This window comes from Ailuropoda melanoleuca, chromosome 17 (assembly GCF_002007445.2).
Source record: "Ailuropoda melanoleuca isolate Jingjing chromosome 17, ASM200744v2, whole genome shotgun sequence".
Lineage (NCBI taxonomy): Eukaryota > Metazoa > Chordata > Mammalia > Carnivora > Ursidae > Ailuropoda > Ailuropoda melanoleuca.
In genome coordinates, this window is record NC_048234.1 from 35,992,968 (window position 1) to 36,020,233 (window position 27,266).

General features: G+C 41.4%; 1 protein-coding gene across 4 annotated transcripts in view; it reads right to left on the reverse strand.

Moving 5' to 3' along the window:
- The window catches only part of FRMD3 (FERM domain containing 3), a 309,467-nt gene that overhangs the window by 126,720 nt on the left and 155,481 nt on the right, over window positions 1–27,266 (reverse strand). For 2 of the 4 annotated variants that reach the window (XM_034647100.1, XM_034647098.1), the window contains exons 2-4: window positions 23,394–23,468; window positions 21,848–21,952; window positions 6,990–7,032 (exon numbers count right to left, since the gene is read on the reverse strand). In XM_034647100.1, the coding sequence (XP_034502991.1) occupies window positions 6,990–7,032; window positions 21,848–21,952; window positions 23,394–23,468 (223 nt within the window). The remainder of the gene's footprint in view (window positions 1–6,989; window positions 7,033–21,847; window positions 21,953–23,393; window positions 23,469–27,266) is intronic. The other 2 variants (XM_034647099.1, XM_034647101.1) reach the window with 1 other exon arrangement.

The window sequence follows — 27,266 nt, forward strand, 5'->3', positions numbered from 1 at the left end:
CGGGATCACGCCCTGAGCCGAAGGCAGACGCTTAACCGCTGTGCCACCCAGGCGCCCCTTTTACCTAAAACTTCTGTGGAGTATTAAATACATTGGGCTTTTGAATTCATCTGGAATGAACTGCATATATGCTGTGAAGTAGGTCTTTGGCTTTTTTTTTTTCTTTTTCCGAGTGAAAAGGCATTCCAAAAAATCATGCCTTGAATAATCTTTCTATCTCTGATATGAAATACAACCTTTATCATAACCCATATTCTCACAAATAAAGGGTCAATTTGAGATTGGGTGTTTTCTGTTCTGTTTCTTTTCCTATTCCTGTATCTATCTTAATTATTATATGTGTCTATTGCGAGGACTCAACTATTATAGCTCATATGTCTTGATTTGCTACCTAATAAAACAAGGACCCTACCTTATATTGTTCTTTTCCATATATTTATCGGCTATTCTGGAGCATTTTTTTTTTTTGCCAATGAGCCTTAGAATCAGTTTGTTAAATGCCATAAAGAATCTCACTGACATTTTGATTTGAAAGTTATTTGAATGTATATATTAATTTACAAAGAATTGACTTTAACAATATTAAATGGAAACATAAGAAGTCTTCATTTATTGAACTCCTTTTTTTAATCTACAGTAACTCCACAGTAAAATTTCAATTTTTTTGCACATTTCTTGTAAAAACAAGTTTCTCAAATATAACTTGTTATTGCTGTGGTAGGTAATAGCCCTTTTTCCCATTACATTAGAGAAATAGTTGCTGCTCGTGTATAAATATTGTTTTAGGATATTAATCTTGCATCCAAGGATAAAAGCTATTATTAATTGTGGGTAGGGGTGGGGAAGGAAGGCAAGTAGAGAGAAGAGACCCAGAGAGGACAAAACCACATTTAAAATGCTATCTGCAGCTATGAGAAGGCATCCAGCACCCCTCAACACCCTAGCTTGGCTGAACAGAGTGAGGCATATGAGCAAGACAAAGAAATCCTGGAGTAGTTTGGGGAAGTGTTCTGTTAGGACTTTGGAGAATACAGAAGAAATGGCCCCAAACTGTTTAAGCAGAGAAGGAGCCTTACTTAGGGTACATAAGTTTTTCCAAGGCTGAAGCAGGGCGCAGAAGAGGCTGAGCAGTGCCTGCCTGTCCCAGTGGTAAATACAGAAGCGCTGAGAGCCAACAAGTGAAAGATACCTAGAGTGGGAACCACCAGGGGCAAAGTCTGTAGACCTGCAGGGCAAGACCAGGACCAGGACCAGAGGTCTCAGCAGTACATGCCAGTGCACACTGAAAGGACAAGTGGGACCAGTGACATCCAGAAAGGATACAGCGGGGAGAGACATCAGCAACCAAAAGCCAAATCGCCTAAGACAGGCCAGGGGAAGACTCAGAGGTCCAGGCACGAGAGAGACGTCATCCTTGCTGCCATGATGGTTCATAAGCGTCCCCTGCCTTATGAAGCCATTCTGGGAATGGAGGAGGAAGACCTCTTGGTGTGGGAAAAATACCCCGATATGGAAGGATGCACTTTCAAGTGATTATGTTTAAATAATGAATTCACCGAGTAATTTCCTGGAGATCAGATTCTAAACTGGCAGATCCTGAGTTATCCTGAAGTGGCAATTTTGAACTTTTTGCCTCCAGAGGAAAGAAGCAAACAGAAAACTGAATTCAGTCGTGGGGAAATAATGTCCCATTTAGGCACATCTGAATCATAATGTTTAACTTTTTTAAACTTCTTCACGCTAAAAGTTTGTGTGGTTACATAGACCCTGTAAGACATGACATTTTGTTCTTTTGATGTGTGCCACTACTTGTAGACACACTAAGCTACATTCCCCAGTCATGGGAACAAGACTAAAAGCCGTAGGTTATGAGTGAAGACACTCACTATTCCTACATGGAACCCAAAGACTCTGAAAATCAAATATCCAAATATGCACTTCATTTAACATTTTGCAGACAACCTACTATCTGAAGCCTCTGAAAAGGAAAAGATCTCAGTCCACATTTGTGCCTATAGACATACAATGATGGAATAGGGAAATGAGGAAGATATTCCCAACACTGCTCAATCATGTAGCCTACCTGCATTTTGACCTAGCTGACAAGGAATGATAAAAAGTTTGATTTGAAGGTCCCAATACCAGGAAGTATTGCCTAATCGCACCCTACCCCACCTCTCCCACTGAATCCAGCCATAAAATCTGGACAGAATGTATGCAGCAGCTATTTAAGGACTCTGGAAAATAAATAATAGCAGGCAGAGTGGGAAAGGACAATAAGTCACAAGACCACTGAACTGGCATTGGGTTCTCCACGTTTTTCCCTCTGGTATCCCCTGGACAGAACTCAGATACTGGGAAGGCATCACCATGGATGGGGAAAGCTCCAGGAGAAGCTCCTAGTTAAAGCAAAGGGGGTTCTGGCAGCAACAGAGCAACAGCAAATGGGCTGGAGACTTTCTTATCTGGAGGTTTAACCTATTTTCTTTGATAATCATAAAACTAGTCAAGTTATATATTTCATATTGGGTAAGTTCTGATAATTCATGGTTTTTGAGAAATGAGCCCATTTCATCTAAGCTGTCAAACTTACAACCTAGACTTCTTCTGTGGGATCTGTAGTGATAGCCTCGAAAGAGGCTGATACGGATAACAGATATTGATAACTTGCGTCTCCTTTTTTATCAATCTTGTTAGAGGTTCGTCACTTTCTTGATATTTCAAAGACCAACTTTTATTATTTAATAATTTTCTGGTACCCTGTATTGAAAAACATAGCAGCTTGGCCAAATCTCAGGGTTATTAAGGCTGATTTTAAAAGTCAGTCTTCAAATATTACATTCTATATCATTCCATTTATATGACGTTCTCAAAGGACACAAACTATACTGACAACAAATCAGGAGTTGCTAGTGCTTAAGGGTGAGGCTACATGACTACAAAAGGGAACACAAGGGAGGTTTTTGGGGTGATGGATTTATTCTCTACCCTGATTGTACTGGAGATTATACAAACCTATATGTTAAAATTTACAGAACTATACAGCAAAATAAAGTCAATTTTACCATATGTTCATTTAAAAAATAAAATTTAAGTTCAGAGGAGAAATAAGACTTTGGTTTAAGAAGTTTTTCAGCTTTAAAATGTATACTCAAGGGCACCTGGGTGGCTCAGTCTGCTGAACATTTGACTCTTGATCTTGGCTCAGGTCATGATCTCGAGGTCATAAGATCAAGCCCCCACACTGGGCTCTGTGCTCAGCATGGAGTCTGCTTGAGATGCTCTCTTTCCCTCTCCCTCTGGCTCTGTCCCTGTCCCTGTCCCCACTCACCTGTACTCTCTAAACAAACAAAATCTTTTCAAATATAAAATAGAATGTATACCCAATTAAGTAACTGTCCAATTAATTATTCTCTCAATTAAATATTTCTCTTCCGTAATACATTTGAAGTCACCATAAAAATAAGTTTGATTCTACCTATTATCAACGAGATTTGGGGGAAAGGGTCTCACATAACATTATCGTGAGTAGATTACTATAAGGTCTTTAAATGATATTTATCACTAAGGAAGCATAAAATGTATACCTTTTGATCCAACAATTTCACTTCTAAAAGGAATTTCTAGGACAGATGTACTTGCAAACATGCAAGAAAGTACATATAAGCATGTTTATCGCAGCATAATGCATAATAACAAATTACTAGAAAATATTTTGATGTCTGTTATATATTCATGTAATTATCAGAAAGCCATTTTTAAAATGAAGTCTATCAGGGCACCTGGGTGAATTAGTCGGTTGGGTGTCTGCCTTTGGCTCAGATCGTGACCCCAGAGTTCCGGGATCAAGCACCGAGTTAGGCTCCCCACTCAGTGCGGAGTCTGTTTCTCTCTCTCCCTCTACTCCTCCCTGCCTCATGATCTCTCTCTTCCTCATTCTCTCTCTAAAATATGTAAATAAAATCTTTTTAAAAATCATATAAATAAAATGAAGCCAATCATCAATCACTGATATTTAAAAAATCTCTAAAGCTATTAAAAAATAAGGTGAAGAATAATACATAGAAATCGATCTCATTCCTGTTTATAAAAGGTCACATCTATATGATGGGGGAGCTTATATATACCTAGGAAATCCAAGAAGGATATACAAAATATTGTTAACAGCTATTTCTTTGGAGTGGGCTTGAAGATAGAAGGGGGAAGAGAAAGGAAATAGTTTGGGTTTTCATTTTAAATTCTTCTGAAATAAGAAAACTCATGGACATTATTTAAAACCTATTTAATACATGAGCTGTGAATGTCTATGTGATGTAATGGATATCAAGTAATCTTACTATGGCAATCATTTTGCAATACATACATATGTTAAATCATTATGTTACATATCTTAAACTTATACGATGTTACATGCCAATTATATCTCATTTAAAAGAGAAAAAATTTAAATAACAAGTGAAATAAATAAAAATGATCTTTAAAAATCCTAATAAGAAATAATAATGTCTTTGTAGAGAGTTTGTTAATCAGGGCAGCTGACCTTCAGCCAACCCTGGAAAACACCTTTCCTGAGAACAACCATAGTTAAAGAGATCTTAATAGGGTCAGGGCAAAGAACCTGAAAGTCTGCCATCAAACCAATCCTCCAAGAAATTTGCCCTCATTGGCTACTCAAAGACAATCAAAGGATAAAAGGCATACACATACCCAAGAAGAAAATTGCCTGGAGTTTTGTAACCAGATCCTTTTGATAGATTCATGGATGAGTCCCAGGAGTTGACCCCAGTGTCTCTGGGTTAATAAAATATACAAGTCCTAGTTTAAAATTTTTTGAATTTATGGTAAAGTTAATTTTTCCAGGATATACATTTAAGAATACAGAAATTCTTGATACTAAAAGATAGCATCATCAACAACAAAACTAGATTTGTGATCTTGAGAAAATTACATGATTTCTTATTTAGTAATGTCCTCAAAAATACAACAGTGGACTGGGTGATAGATAAGACCTTTACCAGTTCCTAGAATTAGTGAGTCACCTGGTCTGGTTTAGAAATTGAATTTTACGGAGTTCTTCTTTCCTGACTCAGATTTCATTTGTTATTAGATTGACACTGGCCAGCAGTCAAATGTCAATCCTTAAAACATTTTTACCAAATATTATAAATTTTCAATTGGTTGTTCAGATTTACTTAGCATGGAGACAAAGTTGTTAAACAGAAAATTCTTCACAAATTAAAAGTTGTCTCTTCTATTAAGTGTTGAAAGACATCTGACTTTAGAGATAAATTTATATTTTAAAAATGTGTGTAGTCTAAGGAAAATATTGCATGACATTTAAGTACCAAAGTCAAAGAACCGTTTACTATAAATAACCTTACTGGAAAATTGTCTAAACATTTTAAAACACAAACAAAAATATCAAAACTTAGCTAAGGGATAAAAGCTACGCATCAGCAATTTTTTAAAAGACTTTTTTCATTTATTTATCTTAGAGTATGTGTGGGAGGGGCAAAGGAAGAGGGAAAGAGAATCTCAAACAGATTCTCCACTGCGTAGGGAGACCCACATCGGCTCAATCCCAGGACCTCAAGATCATGATCCAAGCAGAAATCAAGAGTCAGACACTTTATCGATTTAGCCACCCAGATGCCCCAGCAATTTTTTTTCCGACATGTTAATTAATTCTTATTATCCTTCATATCATTCTACATAAAGCTTCTTGATACCTCTATCCACTTATTTCTGGTTAGATGTTTGTTCCGATTCTATTCCAGCTGTATCCCAACAGACTGACATCTCTGGACATCACATGCCCACTGCTGCTCCTGTTTTCACCTCATACAACTTTCCCGTCAGTTCCTTGCAACAGCCATGGCTCCCAGCAACCATGGGCATCAGCCATCCCCAGAACAACCTGGCTGTCTTTCCTGCACTGATCAGACAGTTTGCTCCAGAGAGATGGGGGAATGGAAAGAAGAGGAAAGGGAAGAAACAAAGGGAAGGTGGGATGAGGGAGGAGGGAACAGGAGGGGGAAAAAAGGAGGCTTAAAGGAATAGGTTGCTAGTTTGCCATCCACGTTCAGTTCTTCCTTCTCCCACTTAAAAGCCCTGCCCAGAATAATTTCATTGTATTTGAAAAAGGAAAGAATCCCTTGAATAATGATAAGTGACATATTATGCGCTAAGCTGATTTCCAATGAGAAACTGATTTATTGCCTACATTGCAGAGCCCTGGGAAAGTTGACGTGGAGGGATAAATGGATTTCAGGGCAGGCAATGAATTTCTGAAGTGCATTTCAGAAGCCCTCCTCCAAGTCATAAATAAAAGCAGGCTGACTACAGCCTAGCACAGATGACCAAGACAAAGCACCATGCCATCCACGACCCAGGCAACACCCTCTTCATGATGCCCCGAGTGGATGACCAGATGTTCTAGAAAGATGTTTCCCAAGGCAACTTCCCCGAGAGTTCATCAATTAAAAAAAAAAAAAATAAAGGCAGTTCAGAACATGACGGCTTGAAAAGAATTACTCAGAGGGAAGAAATTATTGTAGGGAGTTTGAAGGGTAGAAAAGAATAATACAATCCTCAGTAAAGTTAGCAGCAAGAGTGTAGTTTCAAAATACACCTACTTTTCCCACCCCCGCGAGACTGCACCTCCCACCCGAAACCACTTAGTAACAACCCCCACAATCCAAAGGAACCGGGCACCTGGTGGTCATGTTTAACAGATACTTAATCATCTAATTCCAATGCTCCTGTTCGAATATGAACTATGAAGGTAAGGTGATGGCAAGAGTGACTACAGGGAAGGTAAAGGCCAGCAAAGAAGAGAAGTCACACAGCACCCAATGGGAGAGAGAAGCCCTCCCCCCACAGATCTTTAACTCCAGCCATTTCTTCCCCAGAAGGAGAAACTTTGTCGAGAAACAGAACCTATCTTTGGACATTTCATAGCAAAAGTGAAACCACAGATTGACACTTACATTTCATTTGCTTGGAGATGGACTTGTTAGGTTCGAGCCAGTGCTAGGGAGAAAAAAAAAAGCAGAGATTATAGGTCAAATGGCTGAACCGTAAGATGCATACTTAATAACTAAGAGAAATTTAATATAGTCTTTTTTCCAAAGTACAGTCTTGGCTCCCGTAGATATTTCCTCAAGGTTACACCTTCTGAAAATCAACACAAACAATTCCATAATAAAAAGACAACAGGCAAGGGTATAAATGATAGAGAATTAATACTTTGAGTAGTATTTGAGTCCTACAAGAGAGAAGAACTAGGGAGAGAACATGCACTTCAATGGGATATCCTCGTGGCTCTCGTGGATCCTAGGTGATGGAGCTCCATTGCTCTGGGCAAGCCACAGACTTGGCTAAAGACACAGTTCAGTGGTACTAAATGCATTCACAACGGTGCACAACCATCGCCATCATCCATCCCCAGAGAACGTTCACCTTGTAAAACTGAAACTCTAGCCCTAATCAAGAGACTATGGACTCTGGGGTGGGGGAATGGGATAGGCTGGTGATGGGTAGTAAGGAGGGCATGTATTGCATGGTGCACTGGGTGTTATACGCAACTAATTAATCATCGAACTTTGCATCAGAAACCAGGGATGTACTGTATGGTGACTAACATAATATAACAAAAAAACATTAAAAAAAAAAAAAGAAAAAAGTCATTCTGCAGCCCTCTGTCTCCGGGCCCTTGGAAACCATCATTCTACTCTTGGTGATCTCCTTCTAGTCAGAAGCGATGCTTGGCATTTACACAGTTATCACTGAACAGTGGAAAAGCGTATTGACTGGGCCACTTACTAGCTGTATAACCATGTACAAATGTTGAACCTCGCTCTCAATTTCTGCAAATGTCACATGGAAAGAGCAACAGTACCTATTCTGCAGGGCTGTTGCAAGGATTTTAGAAGTTAATAAAAAGTTAATAAATATGAGACAATTAAACCATGTGAAACATATCTATAAATGGTGATTTGCTGATGATTTGTTACTTAATAAGTACAGTTGAATTAGTAGACCACATGCCACGGAGGAGAATAATAAAAGGGCCCTCTGATGATTACTTTTCTAGAAATAAATGGGATAATTTAGAACTAAGGCAAGAAAAAGAATACCTACCGAGATCAATAGTCTCTGAGATCTATTGTCTCAGAGAGGAGAATCGCTAGTCATTTGGCCAATAACGTCTGAAACGTATTTTTCAAATTCTCCTTGCTTGGCATCCTTTGAACTCCTTAGCCCTTCTCTGCCTAACTTCAACCTGCCTCTCCTCCTCCTCTCTGCCTCCAGGGATGACAGGTACGTTTCATTTTCTATGCCCACACCACTTAGGTGGTGGCATCTCCCAGGGCTGTGAGGAAGGATCCAAGTCTCAATGAGAATGAGTGCCATGATGGATGGGCTATGTCTGCCACGGAGGGGTAGGGAACATGTAAGGTATGCTTGCAAGGTATTTGCCATCTGTGCCCTAAATAAATTATTTACTCTAAATGAATGGCCTCCTCATTGTCCTACGAAATACACCCCGCAGTTTCCGATGGGTTCTGATCTTCCTCCTCCTCTTGGCCTATTCACACCCTACACTTGCCTCTCAAACATTGTGTATCTTAATTACCTACGTCTACAGTGTGACTACTACATACTTTTCCACCAGGACAACTATTCTTCTGCCGTGGGACAGTCATGGGGTATAGAGCCCAAGAAAAATAAGCCAGCATTAGTCCTGTTTCAAGGGGTTACAGGAAATCATTTCTTCAGCGAGAGTCAAGCTCCGTTTGTGAGCATTTATTAAGATTTAAAAATCTGACTGGCCTATGGCCCAATAATTCCCTTATTCCCCAATTTGCCCACATGAACACAGAGGAACATAACAACGATTCTCACTGCAAGCCTATATTAAATTATAAAACATTAGACTATTAATGGCCATCGTCAGGAAAATGGTAAATAACCTATCATCTGTTCATAGTCCAGATGATTCTTCAGTGTATTATACGAGGTAGATCTTGATGGGTAACCTGGTTAGATCTCTAAGAACACACTGTGTGATGAAAAAAATGAACTGCAAAATTTATAACTATGGCCACTGCTCTCAAATCAGGCACTGAAGTGCACCAGGGAAAAGGAGCCATTCTAGACATCTGTCAGATACCTACTGTGCAAACTAGAAGCTCAAGGAAGTCCCCAGCTCTAACATTATTAGATCATGCTATATTCCTTTTGATGTCATACTTTTTACAACGCTGGGTTTTTAGCGGTTGCTGTGGTAAAAAGCAAGGACCGTGTGAAAAGAGGTGTGCGAGGCAATGTGTGTGGCAGTATCTGGTCTGACCCCAGAGTCTGAGGAGCCAGGGGATGCCCAACAGGTGCACACACCCAGTTCCCAGGTGATTGTGGTTAAGAATGAACTGGAGAGGGGCGCCTGGGTGGCACAGCGGTTAAGCGTCTGCCTTCGGCTCAGGGCGTGATCCCGGCGTTATGGGATCGAAGCCCCACATCAGGCTCCTCCGCTATGAGCCTGCTTCTTCCTCTCCCGCTCCCCCTGCTTGTGTTCCCTCTCTCGCTGGCTGTCTCTATCTCTGTCAAATAAATAAATAAAATCTTAAAAAAAAAAAAAAAAGAATGAACTGGAGATACTATTTTCACGTAGGTCATGTGTCAAATGGCCACTAGGTTGTCAGGACAGAAATACTAAGCTTGTTGCCTCTAACCCTTATTAGATAGGGCACCATGAAATAATTACTTTTGACCTAGGACATCATGAAACAATTACTAAGATACGAAGAGAGTCATAAATCAACAAAGTTTGGGAACCGCTGAGCTATGGTATCATATAATTAATGTGTTTTCTTTTCTAAGTAAAAAAGTACAAAACACTACCCTATGTTTTCAAAGAATACATCATAAGCATCTAAATGTATTTTTAAAAATCTGAAATGATACACAATAAACAGATAGCAGGGAGAAAACAGGAATTTAGGGGTGTTGTTCAAAGGAAACCATGCCTTCTATCTGTGAAGTTTTAACTGATACTTTTACATGTATTCAAGCAATACATGAATAATTAAAATTCAATTAAAAAAAAAAGAAAGCTAAGTTCTACTCAGAGGATAAAGGGGGATTTTTAGGTAGTTTAGACTCAAGATGAAGAATTTCATACATAACAGGCAGATGCCAAGTCCAGCTAAGCCCCCAGCGTCGGCACTGCGGTCCAATGCAGGAGCCAGGAAGCCTGCGTTCAAATCCCAGTTCTGCCACTTACTAGCAATGTGACCTCCTGCGAGTTTCTTCTTCTGTTTCCCCACTTACAGCATCATCATAAGGTTTAAGTGGGTTAATGCATTAAGAACTCCTTAGAACAGAGCTTAGAGCCTAGTTAAAGCTCAGTAAACACCAGCTGTTCCCATCTTCTTGGCGTTCACTCTGACACTCCCAAGTTGGTGCAATGGCCCCTCTTGGCGAGCCCACCTCTGTCACTCTCTTCCTCTCACACTCCCATCCCATCTGCCTTCTGCTCTACGTGAAAGGTAATTCTCCTCCCGTTTTTCCTTCTTCCTTTTAGAGTTGTGAGTTGGGCAACGAATTCAAGTCTGGACCACACCAACGACTCCTGCTGTTACTATATGTACAGATGGATTACACGTCTGCGAGAAAGAACCATGATGTTGTGTGCTTGGTAATTCGATATGAGCCTCAGAACATTTACTGTGTTGCTATTTTCCTTTCAATTGCTACTTGGAATATATGCTAGTTTTGTTTTTAAGTCTGTTTCCTTACTGGAAACTGAAATTCCCTAAGAGAAGCAGAAAGAAAAGCCTGCCAACCAAATATCTGAATTTGCAGCTGGTTTACTATAGCTGAAACCTTCATTTCCTCAACTTTCACTTAGAATAAGAATTCCGAAGACTAAAGAAGCTAAGATCCAATGACTGATACTACCTAATGAGCTTAGGAAGTAAGACGAACCAGAGGGTGCATTCCCTCAGCACGATCTGAAGGTATCAGAAAGGTGTCTACAGAGATACTGCCAGCACTCTGCCCAGTTCCCCTCGGTTGCCCTTTTCCCCTTAGTTATATAGCAGTTTAATCCTTTTGGGGAAGACTGCCTCAGGTTACTGGAACCCAATGCAGGATGGAGAATGAGTCTCTCCCACTCACCTCTTCACTGTCAGGTTAGGAAGTGACAAGATGTGGGAAGATAAATACGTCTGCTCTCTCGCTCCTCGGCCAGGACAACTCTAAGGCATGACCTACACTCTTCCGGAAATTTGCTGTGGCTTTCAGCCCAAGTTACCCTGTGTACAACTTGGCTCAACAACACACACTTGTGTGATCTCCCTCCCTTCCCTGTCCCAATCCCCCCAAGCTCCTCAAAGTCTTTGTCCTGGGAACATTTTCTACTAAAACTGGAATTTTTATCCCCAAATCCACTTCTGGGTACCAGAGCAAAGACAGCCTCCCTAACTCTCCCACCAAACACTGCCCTCCCTCTGTTGAATTTAAAATCCTTCCCTTGGAGGTTTTATTCTTTTTGTTTTGGGCTTGAACCCCAGGAACCTTCATATCCCCCTCTGGGAGGCACCAATTTAACAGCGTTTTCAGTCTGGACAATCCAGCTTGACCATTTCAAGCCACTTCTTAGAACAAATGTATTTGTATTGATAGCAGCTTGAAGCAAAGAGAAGTTGAATGAAGCTTCACAAAGAGGGTGAAAAGCAGAGCACTGGCTAACCCCTCTATGCCCTGATTCCCTTCTCCATGGTCTTGGGGTGGGGCAGATTCCAGGACCCCTAAGATTCCTTCAGCTCTCACATTCCACATTCTATGAACCTGAAGTATGAGAACATTACCAGCAATTGGTTCTTTTTAATTTTGCTAGGCCCACCTATACTTAGCCTTAAGAGATCATTTTTGTCTACCCCATCATAGAAATGGTGCATTTCTTTTGTACTTTCCAATTTTGGCTTTTGTTTGGGGGGGTAGGTGGGGATGTGAGGTGGTGATTTGCAAGTAGGTAGATTGATTTTTAATTTGGCAGCTGGTGAGCCAGGGGGAGAAAACAAACAAACAAACAAAAAAACCTCCCCAAAGTAAACAATATAACATACTTGGTTATCTTCAAACGTCGGGCTTCTGTTGAAATTGATTCAGCCTATGATAACAGAATAAATTACACACCTCTCTGTTATCTTTCTCAAAACCCTCGGTGCCCTAAACCAGAAGAATCTACAGCCCAGAGAAATGTGTTAAATAACAAATGGGGCTCTAAACAATGAATATACCTCCCAACCAGGAGATGGTTTTTTCTGCCTCAGAAGTAACCAGATCCACAATCTGACCAATTCCCACCCTAGCCCTGAAAAGATGGCCTGATTCTCACATCTCACCTGGACAAAGCCCCAGAGTAACTCTGTCTCCCTGCATTATCTAGCCAACTTATGCCATTTCTAGACTCTCTGGCCTTCTCAGGGGAAAGAAGAATGTCATCCAAATGAATGCAACCCAAGTGTTCTGGATCGTCCGGTTAGAGCTAGGCCCTAGCTAGTTAGATACCAGTAACTCGTGGTTTTCACTCCAGTTCCCATGAAATCTACAACACAACGACAACAACAGCAGAAGTATCTATAGGCCGGGCACACTCACAAGTTTCTGTCCTTCTGGCAGTCAGCCTGTGCAAGAAAACCTTCACTGTTTCAGTGCAATGTTTTTATTTCTGCAACCATAACTGCTCCTGCATTCTGGGCTCTTGGGGATAAGCAAAACAGAAGTAACAGCTGGGAGAAGAAACACCTAAGAAACAGAGGCAGAAACAGGAAGCCTAAGAAAGCATAAGCACCATTTTCCCCCGAAAAGGACCAGACAGTATAAATATTTTAGGTTTTGCGGCCCATATGGTCTGTCAAGACTACTCAACTCCACCATTGGAACATGAAAGCAGCCAGGGATAACACAGAAAAGAATAGAAATAGCTGTGTCGCCATAAAATGTTATTTACTAAACAAATGGGGGCCATCCTGACACCTGTGTGCCAACCCCAGCTCCTACGTCCAAGAAATCCTTAGCGTACGCTTCAGGATAAAAACAGTAGTGGTCTGAAAATGCAATAGAGGTTGTAAAAACATGAAGTGCGATTTATTTTAGAGGACACTAAGACATGAAAATGCAATTAGGAAATGATGGGATTTCTTCAAGCCTGTTACAATGGGATTAACCACTTTGTAACACTTGTTGTCAAGCCAAAGAAATTTCACATCGTCACCAAACTGTTCTAAGGTCAAAGATTGTCTAGCTACCAGAACCACGAATCTTTCAAACTCTTTAAAGCATGTAGCAAACGATCCATTACATGCTGAAAATATGGACTAACGCACTTAAATAACAACCCTATGGCATAGGTATTATTATTAGTGTCCCCATTCTACAGATAAAGTAATTGCGGGTAAGGGGGCTGCTCAAAGTCATACAACCAGCAAGAGGCAGGGCCAGGATTTAACCTGCTCTTCCTGGCATCAAAGCTCTTAGTACTTGAGCAATAATGTCCTCCTCACCCCTTCCTTCTTGATCTTTGACACTGTAGACCCTTCTCCTTATATTAAGTCTACAGCTACCCTTGCTTCTAGAAGGTCTCTCTTGCCTCATTTTCTTTATGAAAATGCTGGTTTCTCCTTCTGGATATCCTTTTAAGAAATGGATGTTCTTTAGCTTTCAAAATCTCCTCTTATTCTACATTCTTTCCCTCAGCTCTGCAGTCTATGCTCATCAGGGATGTATGGTAGCGAAAACCTCACGGGCTCCAAAATCTCCATCTGTGGCCTAAACCTCTTCAAGAAGCTTCAGATCCATATTCCCAACCAGAGACTGAACAACTCTACCTCAGCATCTCATAGGTATCCCAAACTCAACATACGCAAAACTTACCACTTCTCCCCAAAACCCTCTTTGTACAGTGTATTTGGTAAGTGGCTCCACCTGTACTTGGAACCCAAAGAGGCCCCATAAGAAGCCCAAATACCCAGCCGGACAGGCCATGTGGAGAGGTCCTGAAACCACATGCAGAGGGAGGGGCCCCCAAGACCCACCTTCCAGCCATCTCTATCAAGGTTCCAGGCCTATGAATGAAAACATCTTAGACCCTCTGCTCCTCCCCACCCCCAGAGCAGACCAGCCACCAGCTAAACACCATTGAGGGAGCCCAGTCAACACCATGTGGAACAGAAGAATTACCTCGCTGAGCCCTGCTTGAGTATCTGACCCCAAAAATCCTGGCATATGATAAATTGTGTTCATTTTAGCCTCCGAGTGTTTGAGGAGACCTGTCACACAGCAATAGATAACTAGAACTCTTACTCATTATGAACTGAATGTCTGTCCCCCAACCCCCACCAAATTCACATGTTGCAGCCCCGTCAATGTGATAGTATTTGGAAGTGGGAACTTTGAAGGTAATAAGGTTTAGAAGTCACGAGGGTGGAACCCCATGATGGGATTAGTGTCCTTATAAGATGAGGAAGAGAGACCAGAGCACCCGCATGCATGCCTGAGCACACACGGGCTCTCCCCCCTCCCCACCCCATGTGCGGACACAGGGAAAAGGCAGCCCTCTGCAAGCCAGAAAAAGAGTTCTCATCAGGAACCAACTCTGTCAACATCTTGAACTTGAACTTCCCAGCCTCTAGAACTGTGAGAATTAAGTGTCCTGCATAAGCAGGTGTTTTCTTATAGCAGCCCAAGTCAACACTCCTCGTTATTACTCTCCAAGGATAGAACACAATTACAGCTGAACGTTCAAACAGTATTTGCTTGAGCATGCATGAAAAAGGAGGGTCTGCTCCAACTGTCAATCCTCACCAACACTGCTTTTATGTCTCCAAGTTATACATCATCTTTACATTCTAGTCTTCTTCTCAGCTTCACTTAAAAATGGTCTCTAGAGCTATTCGAAAGTTCCAAACCTGCTGGTCTCCCGTCAGCTGTGATGTCCTTGTCTGCTGGAAGCCTCCAGTGAGTGCTTCTCTAATGATGAAACTTCAACCTTATCAACCTAATTAATTCCTGCCCTCCTCTGAACCAAGCCCAGGAGCTTCCCACCACCCAGGAGGAAGACTGCCTTACCCCGGATATCCTCCTGCTTTTTTCCTAACTCAAGTAAGGATAAAATGGCATTTTTCACCACACTTATTCCTATGTCTGCCTATTGGCCCAAACAAGATAACCCAGTTCATGTGCTTTCTCCTCCCTCCACTAAAATTAGGACATCCCAGTTCCCTAAGTGACTTACAGATTGCAACCTGTCATTATCAGGCATCCCCATCCCTTACTAGGAAAGGACATCAGGTGTCGACAGAGTCAATTACAAACAATCATTTTAGTTAGACGCCACATTTTGCTTTCTGCTGAAGGAATATGACAATTTCCCCCAAATCTGTCAGGTTAATACTTTGGGCCACAATTGAACCACAAAATATCCAATTTTCAAGCTGTTAGGATACTGCTGTGTTCCTTGTAATCTGAGTACTCTAAGTCCTTTCCCATAAAGCCAAGTTATTCGTCCATACCTCTTTCCAAACAGCCATCCAAGTAGTCTTGATTTTTAATACCCCTGAGACTTTAAAAACAAAGGTGGACTCATTAAGCAGACAAATTCATGGCCAGTGACCTAAAGCAGCGGTACAATCCTTCTCTTCAGTGCAGGGCTGCCCTAAATCTTTGGTACCACTCTTGATCTTAGGGACAAGCATCTGTGAAGCAATTGTCCCCATGAGCAGGAAGCAGCCTTTCAAAGGCAGGAGCAGCTGGTGGGACATAATGCTGTCTGGCTTCCTGGCACCAGCCCCAGAGCGAAGCCCAAAATCATTGTGATTTTTTTTATTCCATTCCATGTCCTCCCCAAAGGTACCTCCAGACAAAGCAAACTGCTCTAACTTAGAAAAGGTCTTTTCCCATTATTAATAAAACTCACTGATAGGTTCACTAGTTCTTTCTGGCTACCAACATAAAAACTCCAGGGCTGTAATTCTATCTGGGGGAAGGAGGCATCAGGGTTCAGCATGTCCTTGCATTTATAACTTTCTAAGTCATCCTATCAGAAAGTGGTCCAGTGGTCACATGACATACAATGCCCAAAGATGAGGGTGTCTGAGGAGATTACCCCAGAGGCATTGATTCCCAAAGTGAATTTGTCTTTGGGTAGGAGTCAGAATGGTCCTTAAGTTAGAAAAGTCAATGATACCGGTGTAGGGGGGTTAAACAGATGCTTAGAAACGGGGGAGTTAAAACCAAAAGCACTGGGTCCAATCTGCTTGCAGACCATAAGCCAACATCTACAACCTAGTCCAGTATAATTCCTCCTCTAACTGGGTTGGTTGGGTTTGGGAGTGGGGAGAGTATCTCCTCACTTTCTAAGGCACTGGGGGGTGAATTCCCCATAGCTGGGTTTGGGAAAGGGGAAAACACAGAAGAAGGGAAATCCAGGACAATGGACATCCTAAACCATAGCCATAGAAAACAGAATTAGGAGGGGTGCCTGGCTGGCTCAGTCAGAAGAGCATAGGCCTCTTGATCTCAGAGTTGTGAGTTTGATCCCCACATTGGGTAGAAATTACTAAAAAAATAAATAAACTTTAAAAAATAAAAAAACAAAGAAAACAGAATTATGAAATCCAGCTCATTATTCCAAAACTTCATCTTCCCAAAGAGAAGTTACCCAAATACCTGAGAAGCAGTGGAAAGAATATGTTACATTAAAGAAAAAAATACCTGGACTTAAGCCAAGTACTCCCTTTACCTTCTGGAATTATTCTAAGACTTCTAAACTTATAGCCCCAGCTTTCTCTTTCAGTAAAATAGAGGACTAGCACCCACCCTTTCCCTAATTTTAGGCACTAAGATTACAGGAGTTCTTCAGAAGAATATGGTAGAAACTTGAGGGGATTTTTACTGACCAGTGTTCCTTCTGCCCCNACCAGTGTTCCATCTGCCCCTCCCTACATCATATGTTGAAACTAATGGAAATTCTGAGCCCTTGCCATTAAAATAGCAAAAGATAGTCATCATTCACTGACTCAGTCCTCATAACTCTCAGAGCATATGGGGCATGAGACATCTTGTCAAACATATGGTGTTCCAAATGTAATAATGCTAAATATTTAATATTCCACAATGGTTTACTGTAAATCAAGTTGCGAAGAGTTGTAGGCAAACCACCAACTCCCACAGCAAAGGTAAGCTCCACTTCAGTTTTTCTAACTAACTTAATTTTCTCTGTTGGTTATCTTTCTATCCGAATAATTCATCGGTTTTATTTTTCACTGAGAAAAAGTATGCGACCTGGTAAAACCACCAAAGCTGGTCAATTCATCTCGGCTTAAAACTCCCATATCAGCGGATCTTTGTGCCTCTGAGCCCCTTTTTCTAATTATCCAAGGCTCACACTTATCTCCCCAAAGAGCATAACAATGGCCATCCTGCCTTTAAAAGAAGTTTTGAACATTTCTAGATTTTAGACTTCCTAACCGTGGTTGTATTTCTTCATACGATTGCCTCACCTAGACCAATGCACAATTACAAGACGCACGATACAAATAACGTATACCATGTACCCAGTATATACCAGTTGTTAAACTTTACCTTGAATTCCCATATCAACCCCACGGGTGGGTACTGTTATCTGTTTTAACCATCAGGACAGGGACTCGGAAAGGCTCAATAACATGGTCAAGATCACACAGCTTACTGACCAGCAGGGGTGGGATTTAATGCACACCTTTCTGAGTACAAAGTCCACGCAGTTTCGCGTAACAACTACTTTGCAGCCCAAGTGGAAGCTACACTCTCACTGAATCCTCAATCAAAAGTCTAGAAAAGGCTATGATGCAGGGTGGGAAACAACGATTCAACAACCCTGGATGCCATTTAGTGGATAGATCAGATGAGACAGTTTTGTTTTGAGTGAGGCCCACATTTTTTCCACTAATCTACTACCCACATCTGGACACTAAAATTTAAGCTCAACCAAGTCAAAAGTTAAAGAACAACAAAGCACATCAACCTAAACACTTCTTTTTAACTTAAAAAATAATTTTAGACATATGAAAAAGGTACAAATATAACCCCCCCTTTCCCTCTAATATTAGCACCGTCCATAACCAGAGTACAGTTACTGAAATTAAGAAACTAATACTAACACGATGCTATTAACTTAACTACAGACTTAATCTGGAGTTCACCAGTTTTCCCACTGCCAGACTTTTCTCTGTTCTAGAATCCAATCCAGAATCCCACATGGCCTTAGTTGATGTGTCTCTCTAATCTATGAGAGTTGCACAGTCTTTCCTTGTCTTTCATGACCTCAATACTTTTGAAGAATATAGGGAAGTTGTTTTGGAGATTGAAGAATATAGGGAAGTTGTTTTGGAGAACGTCTCTCCCTTCAGGCTCTCCTATTTCCTCAAGATTTGAAAGAAGTTATGCCTTATTGGGAATAATACCGCCGGGATGACGTGTCCTCCTCAATGCAGGATAATCAGGGGGTACGTGACGTTGGAATGTCTTCTCCCTGATGATGCTAACCTTAACTGCTTGGTTAAAGTGATGCCTGCCAGGTTTCTCCACTATAAAGTTAGTCTTACTCCCTTTTTAACCAAAAGGTATCTGGGGCAGAGAAGAGTACTTGGAGACTATACAGATATCTTATTTCTCCTCCAACTTCTGCCCACTAATTTCAGCATTCATCAATGAATCTTGTACACAACAATCATTGTGCTATTCCCTCATTCCTTCTACACTTATTAACTGGAATTCATCTGTAAGGAGGAGCTATCTCTTCTCCCCCTTTTTATTTATTCAATTACTTATATTCATATGACTCGTGGATATTTTACTTTATGGATTATAATCCAATACTATTATTATTTCTTTTTTGTCACTCTAATTTTCCAGTTTTGGTCACTGGCGGCTCTTCCAGGTTGGCTCTGACACATCCAACATATGTCATTCCAGGTTGGCTTAGTGACTTTTTCTCTTTTGAGCATATCCTTGCTTTCTGGCATCACAACACACCCCAGGCTCTTCTTTTGATGTCCCTGACTCTGCCCTAGAATCAGACATGTTTTCAAGGAGCCCACATTCGTTTTATTAGAAAATGATATTTAGAAACCAAGATCTAGGTGGTAGGTGTGTTCATTGCTACTGTGGTGTCATTGCTTTTGGCCATCTCAGAAAACAGAACTTGGAACTATATACATATGCATACTAGCCCACATGCACACGCACCGATATTTCTGCGTCTATGTATACATTTTTTGAAAAACCATGAGTCCATATCAACATCTGATTACAATTCTAAAGACTTCTCAAAATAGATTATCCAATATCTTCCCAATGAATCAAGAGAAATGAAAACAGCTTATGCATTTAAGTGGTTTCCAGAAACAATCTGGAAGCAAAGGTCAGCTAAGGGTCAGCAAACTATGGCTAATTGCCAATTTATAAAAGACTTTTATTGGAAAAAAAGTTTTATTAGAACACAGTTACATCCATTAATTTAGGTATTGTCTATGGCTGCTCTCCACTAGAATAAAATAATTTAAAAATGATACAGATGTTGTATGGGTCAAAAGTGAAAATATTTTATATCTGGTCCTTTACAGAAAAGGTCTACAAATCCCTTGTCTAGGTTACGTTTCGAATTTTCACTTGGAAGATGGACGGAAAGAATGTGGGTTCAAATACCATCCTTCCACCATGAATTACTAGCCATGTAGCCTTAGACAAGCCACTGACTCTCCACACCTCAGTTTTCCTCTTCCTTACAGTGTTTTAGGGAAACCTAGAGACCATGACAGTAAAATTCCTGGCATATGACAGATGCTCAACTAATGGTAGCTAGAATTACTTCCGCAGGTTGCTTGTTTAGAATTTAGGATGGAACTCTGCACAAAAACAATCTGTTTTCAGGGGTGGTTAGATGACTAATATAGTCCACAGAGTCTGTTTGACCCACAGAGGTTTGAACCATGTTCTTGAACTCAATACTCCCTCCAACACTTACTAGCTGTGGGACCTTGGGAAAGTAACATTAGTGAGTCTGTTTCTCTCTCCACAAAAGGGTAATATCTCCATAAGCCACAAGAAAATATGTCTACGAATATCTTTATGCCATGGTCCCCAACACCAGTCTGAAGACCAAAACTGGGATGGCTGCATCAAAAGTAGAATCAGGATGTGCTAAAATATATGTTCCTGGTCCTAGCCCCAGGGATTCTGATTCAGGAGGTCCAGAAGAGGGTCCACAGTCAGCACTGTTAGTAAACACTTAAGGTGATTTTGTTGGAGGGCCAGGTCTGGGAACCACTGTTAATGGCAGGAAATGCCACATGAATCCCCTCTGTGACCTCACGTCAGTCCTATCTATATCCTCACTAGTATCCTGCTACCTCCCTCTCACTCAAGTATATATTTGGCCCATTAGAGAGTTCCGGCAAGTGCTATAGGAAACCAAAATCTCTTTCTGAGCCACTGCATTTATGTGTTTAAAGAAGATTAGGTCTTATTGGACTCTAAAAGCTAAGTACGATTTCCCAGATTTCAGAACAAAATCTAATCTATTCCTTAAACAGCCTGCTCCTTTGCAAGAATACACTCTGTAAGCCTCTCCTCATTGTATTGGGTCAGTAAATATGAAACTAAGAACCAAGTGGGACTGTAGAGAGGGAACAGAGGAGAGAAAGATGACCAGGGACAACAACAGGAGGAGGGCAAATTAAAGAAGGCAGAGTGGACTTGTCCCCCCCCATCCCAGACCACTCACAGCTGACCCTTTCGCACACACTGCCCTGCTTGTCAGTGGGGGAGGCTAAGAAGCAGAGATCAGAGCAAGTACAGGGCCTCCTAATCCATAGCGGGGACCCACAGCAGGGTTGCAGGAATGGGAAACCCCAGGTGGTAGGAGCTGGGATGGAGATTCCTGGGACCTTTTGGATGTGAGGGACATATATCACTGAATCCAACATATGTCATGAATGAATGAATGAAAAAAAATATATATATATGTATATATATATATAATACATACTATATGTATATAATACATATACATATATATATAATTCATACTCTATGTATATAATATACATATATATATATAATGTTGGTACAGTTCCCAAAAGGCAAGACTCCCCTGCTCGCTCTTACAAAAATCCAATAGATACCAACAAAGGCAGTTATATTCAAGAACAAGGACATAATGGGGGCTGTCAAATTTACTGGTGTTCAAAGAGCAGCTTTCAAACTATCTTAACCCTTCATCTGCCAAGAGCTTTTTTTAATTGAAATGAAAATCACATAACATAAAGTTAACCATTTTAAAGTGTACAATTGGTATTTAGGACATTCACAATGTCATATAAGCACCACCTACAACAAGTTCCAAACATTTTCATCACCCAAGAAAAAAACTTTGTGCCCCTTAAGCGGTCTCTCCCGTTCCCCTTTCTACCACTAGCTTTTTATACCGAGAGGTATATTTTCTCCACAATGAGATTTTATGTAGTCACTGTTTGAACAAAGCTTCTGAAAGACACAGGAACTGGATCTGGGAGCAGATTTCTGAAAATGTCTAAGTTTTCCTTTCTCCTGCCCTACCCAGTCCAGTGGGAACAGTGCCAAACTCTTATACACACACACACACACACTGGGCCAGTCAGTTTCAGGTGGTCAATGACCATGAGGACAAGAATACATCATGATTGCTCTGAGAGGAACCTCTTTGGTCACCCACAGCATGAGTCACTCCCTGAAATGGGTCCAGAAAGAGGTTGGCTCTTACCCGCTGCTTCTCTGGGTCCACATAACGAATGCCAAAATAGTCCTTCTCCAGCAGGCTGTAATAGTTGCAGATGTGGTCAATAAGAAACTGCCCTTTGGTCTCCCTCTGCAAAAGAAGCACATTTAAGTTTCAGCCAGAGCTCATCTTGTGCATTCATGTCTAAAATGTGCCTCATTCACACCATAGGTCTGCACTTACAGAATGGATTAGCTCACTTCAGTCCGTGGAGCAGGGACTTCTAAACTCTTAACTACAATCCACAGTGCGAAATACATTTTCACACTGTGAACTATTACATACACAGACACAGCCAAAAGAACACTAAAAAGAGAGCCGAAGAGACACCAAACAACACCCTGCATAGATGCAATGTACTCTAATATGTTCTCTTTTATTCTGTTACGGGCCATTCAATTTTTCTAAAGCTAGAAAAAACTCAGAACACTGATTTAACAACTCAGTATCTAGTGGAGACCCACTATTCACAAACCCACACATAATTCCACATACAGTGCACTTGAATGTTTGCTGTAATTGCTCGGTAGGTATTCGCTCATTCAGTCTTCATAACAATCCTATGAGGAAGGTCCCCATCTTACATTTAAAGAAACAGAAGCACCGAGAGGCTTGGTGGCCTGCCCAAAGTCACACAACCTGAATACAGCAAGGTAGCATTAGACCCAGGCCACCTGGCTACAGAATCTGGGCTCCTACCACACCATTTTGTCTCTCCGGAGACGTGATGAGTGCACTGCAACTCTGCTGGATGCTATGGGACCTCAGTGAATGGCTTAGACAGAACACCCTGCCCCCCACCAGGAAAGGTGGAAAACCTGCTGCTTTGGGCCTCAAAGCCAGTGCATTACATCCATATGGGATGAGGGAGATGGTGGGGATGGGGGGAGGGCAGACTGGGACAGGCCCAGGTGACCTTAGGCAAACTCTCCAGCTGTATCACATGGGCAAAATGAGTCAGGTTATTTTTCCTTCTAAAATTCTGTGAGAGATTTGTCAGCCAAATCTGATTAAGATGAATACCATTACCACAAAACCCTGTTAATAGCAAGGACTCTTCCAAGCCCTCATCAAGATATTTGATAAGATTAATTTCTGCTTCAATCAAAGTTGCTGACAGACCCATGGAATATTTCAGGGGTGGAATGTGACCAATAAAAATAAATGAAGAAATTAGAGATATTAAGTGATCCACTAAAAATAATTTTGGAAGAGTTTGATCTATGTTACAGGATTATCTTTTCATTAGAAACTACTAACGTCAGGGGCGCCTGGGTGGCACAGCAGTTAAGCGCCTGCCTTCGGCTCAGGGCGTGATCCCGGCGTTATGGGATCGAGTCCCACATCAGGCTCCTCCGCTAGGAGCCTGCTTCTTCCTCTCCNTTTCTTCCTCTCCCACTCCCCCTGCTTGTGTTCCCTGTCTTGCTGACTATCTCTGTCTCTGTCAAATAAATAAATAAAATCTTAAAAAAAAAAAAAAAGAAAGAAACTACTAACATCAGCTCAGAAAGTTGATGAAAAAGCCACTCACTGGTCTGGGATCCACTGCACTGAAGAAAGGACTTGGGCATATAAGCACATTCCGTGATACGAAGCCCCAGTTCTCCTGAAATCACATTGAGTTTAATTTTGAAAAAACTTTGAGCCTTTACTTCCCTTCTAAAAGAAGCCACCTACTGTAGCCCAAAAGGGACAAAGCATCAAAATGGAACTTGTTTTTAGATTTCTCATTGTTTTTAACCCTGGCTGCTCAAAGGACAAGCTGTATCTGGTGACAGCTGAATCTAAGGCCCACAATATAATCAATGGATTTAGTTCCTTTTACAGATTTGCTCCATAATGCATCCGTAGTTAAGAGGCTGAAGAATCAAATCACTGAACAGAACATGCGAGTCTGTCATTCTGCGAGTGGATTGCCAAGCTCTCTGCATCAGGATTTACAACAGTGGACTGCCCCCACCATACGCCAGACAGACGAGATATGTGGGTCAAAGTAATGCTTTGTAATGATGTGGGATCGAGCAGAACTTGACAGTGCCTGACACCGAGCATTTTGCCCTGAAGATGTACTTAAAAGCACAACCAAGACTTTTTTAAATGATTAAACTCATCAACCAATACATACTCTCATACTACGGTAAGACCCTTGAGACAAGGAAAGGCCACTGTAAACATGGCATCGAGTGGAATACAGCAGTGAGGCCTGAAACAGAAATCGGTATCTTCCACAAAAGCGGTTGAGGCCAGTTTCTACACTTCCAGGCCCCCAGGTCCCTGTGCCTGAAAGTGCCGCCCACAGACCAGCAATACTACAGAACAGCGCCTCGGCATCACCCAGGAGGGAGCTCGTTGCAAACAGAGTCTCGGGCACAGCTCCAGACCGACTGAACCCGATGTGCATTTCAGCAAGATCCCCTGGTTACCCCCATGTTCGTTCCTTTTGAGAAGCATGGGTCGAGGGGAATTTCCCCCATGTGTGAGAAGTGCAAACATTATACCTGCCTGCGACATCACCAGGAAGAAAAAAAAAATCCCATGTTCCCCACGGAGAATTGTCTATTCCTCAACTCACAAAAATGAAAGTGTTTTCCAATCTCAGCAACAGAAATTGCCCCTGCATTTCCAGGCTGCCAGCCAGCCTCGTCATCTTGAGATGCTCCGTGTGGCTGCTTCGTGCCAAGAAAGCCAGCTTACAGCCCCACGATCTGCTCTGCTCTGCCTGGAAATCTGGACCACGTTCTTCAGGCATTTAACTTCCTATTATGATCATTTCTGTGCATGAAGCCCAGTTCTTATGCTAAACGAAAGACCATCTGGGCCCAGCACCAAGGGTCAGAAGAGCTCACTCAGGGTCGGGTGTGTGAGGGGTCCAGCTGCCAGTTCCACACACCTCATGGCAGGGGAGGGCAGGGTTCTGCTCCCAACTCCCACTCCTGGAACTTTGTTGAACTGTCTCAGATCCTCCACTTGCTTCCTCCTGAGCTCCCTGAGACTAGGAGCCACTGTTCACCACACTGCCTGGCACCCTGGAAGTTATCAAATAATGAGGCATTGCTTTTTCTCATCGAAAACCTGGGGTCTGGGAATGGACAGCGAGCCTTTGGAAGACACTAAAGTCCCCGTGGAGACAGAGATTCCACAAGCATAGTGGAATTAGCCAACTTTCACACAAACCCTTCGAGGTCTATGTGGAGAAATAGTTATCAAAGATTTCAAGTATAAGGCCTTCAATTTTTAATGTCAAATTTCTGATTCTCCCACAAGACAGTAGTTGTCCTTTCAAGACTCACTGAATGGGGGAGGGGAATTCAAACAGCTAATATAAATTCTTCAGAGCTATTACCTAAGTCGTGTTTTATCACAACAGTAGCATGTAAGAAAAACATTAGGACATAAGTGTGTGATCTTTGCCTCAAGAAAGGGCCTTAAGTATAGACTTTGGATGCTGTCTCGAAATGAGGTCATCCAGTACGTCTCAGAAATGCACTGACAGCACTGAACAAAGAATATATTTACCACACATGTTTAAACTTCTGTCCCAAGACTACTGGTCCTCACCATCTAAAGCATACCGTGGATTGATTTACAAATACTGCATTAAAATATCGTGAATACAGTTTTTTTTTTCCAAGTGTAGTTTTTTTTAATGTGTTCAAAATCAAAACTAATGCTAGTCAAGATGTGGTCTATAGACTGTGAGGGAATTACATGGACTGGTCGTCCATGAAATAAGTGTGGAAATTACAGGTATTTTATTTTCATTGTGTGTGTTTTAGGAAGGGAGGGGTTGGTTTTGTTTTTTTAAATATCTATTGGGCCAAAACAGATCGAAGGAACAAAAATCTAGTACTGGTCTCTCCCCATCAAGAGTTTGAGATGCTCAGATCTAAACCGCCACCAGATTCTGGGTGCTTCCAGGATTTCTTTACTCCAGGAGCCTCAACATGTAAAGGGGGCTGGGTCCTCTCTCCACCTTCTCTGCCAATTTTCTGATAATTCTTGGTGGGTGTGTGCATACCCCTGAATTTCTTATAATAATTCCCACATTCTCTCAGGGCCCTCTCCCATAGGTTGGAAAGGAAACTAATTTTTGTAATCATAAACTAGCCTACTTTTCAAAAAACTTAACTCTCCTCCCACCCTTAAGTATGTACTGGAAAGAAAGAATAGCCACTATGTTGAAGTTCTGTTTCCTCCACTTATCAATTGGCTGACCTTAAGCAAGTCATGAAATCTGAGACTTCGTTTCTTCTAGTGTAAAAGAGAAATAATGGTAACTTCCAGAATAACCCGTTGAGGTAGATTTGAGACTCATTCATGTAGTCATTAAATATCTATTTTGCAAGACATTGGGACAGAGATTTGAGATAGTGAACAAAACACAATGTATAATCTCATAGATCTTAAAACTCTGGTTTGTAAAATATGAAAGCATGCTGCAAACTGCAAAGCACAGACCACAGTAAGAGGTCATGACCAATAATATTAATAATCTGAATCTCAAATCTTTGTACCCAACTTTATAGAGCTTTTTAGATACAAAGAAGGTGAAAGGAACAGTGTTTACCTCCCCGAACTGGCCTCTGGGAAAGAAAAAGTGAACAGAGACAAAGAACTCAATTCTGTTGCTTAACTCCTCTTACAACTAATTGCTGATGATGTATTTGCTTCAACTGCCTGGTTCCACTGAAGTAAAAACAACACAATATTTGTCCTTGAAGAAGAGCAAGAGGACTCAATTGGCTTAATCAGCCGTGGCTTGTCCATTGAAAAAGCATGGCAGATTTCAATCCCTAATTCCTAAACCTCTAAGCCAAGCCATTTTATTACCTTTCAGATACTGGTTGGGTGAGGAGGAGAAGAGTACCAATCCAAAACTACTTAATGTATTGCTATAAATCAAGGTTTAGAATATGAATAGCTACCTTCAGGAATTAAGTATAAATCTCACGATAATTACTACTCATTGAACACTTATCATACACCAAGAACTGTGTTACATCCTTTGTATTTACTATCCTGACAACCCACTGAAGTAGCTAATATTCTCCCCGTGCATTACAGATTGTTAAAGATCAATCCAGAAATGTTAAGTTTATTGGTAAGGATGTCAAACTCAGGGCCACCACCTCTGCCCAAGGTATTGTAGGAACTCAATTTGCCTCCCTGCCACCATTCTCAATGTGGACACAGAAGAAACAACATAAGAATTTGGGACAGTGGGGTGCCTGGGTGGCATAGCGGTTAAGTGTCTGCCTTCGGCTCAGGGTGTGATCCTGGTGTTCTGGGATCGAGCCCCACATCAGGCTCCTCCGCTATGAGCCTGCTTCTTCCTCTCCCACTCCCCCTGCTTGTGTTCCCTCTCTCGCTGGCTCTATCTCTGTCAAATAAATAAATAAAATCT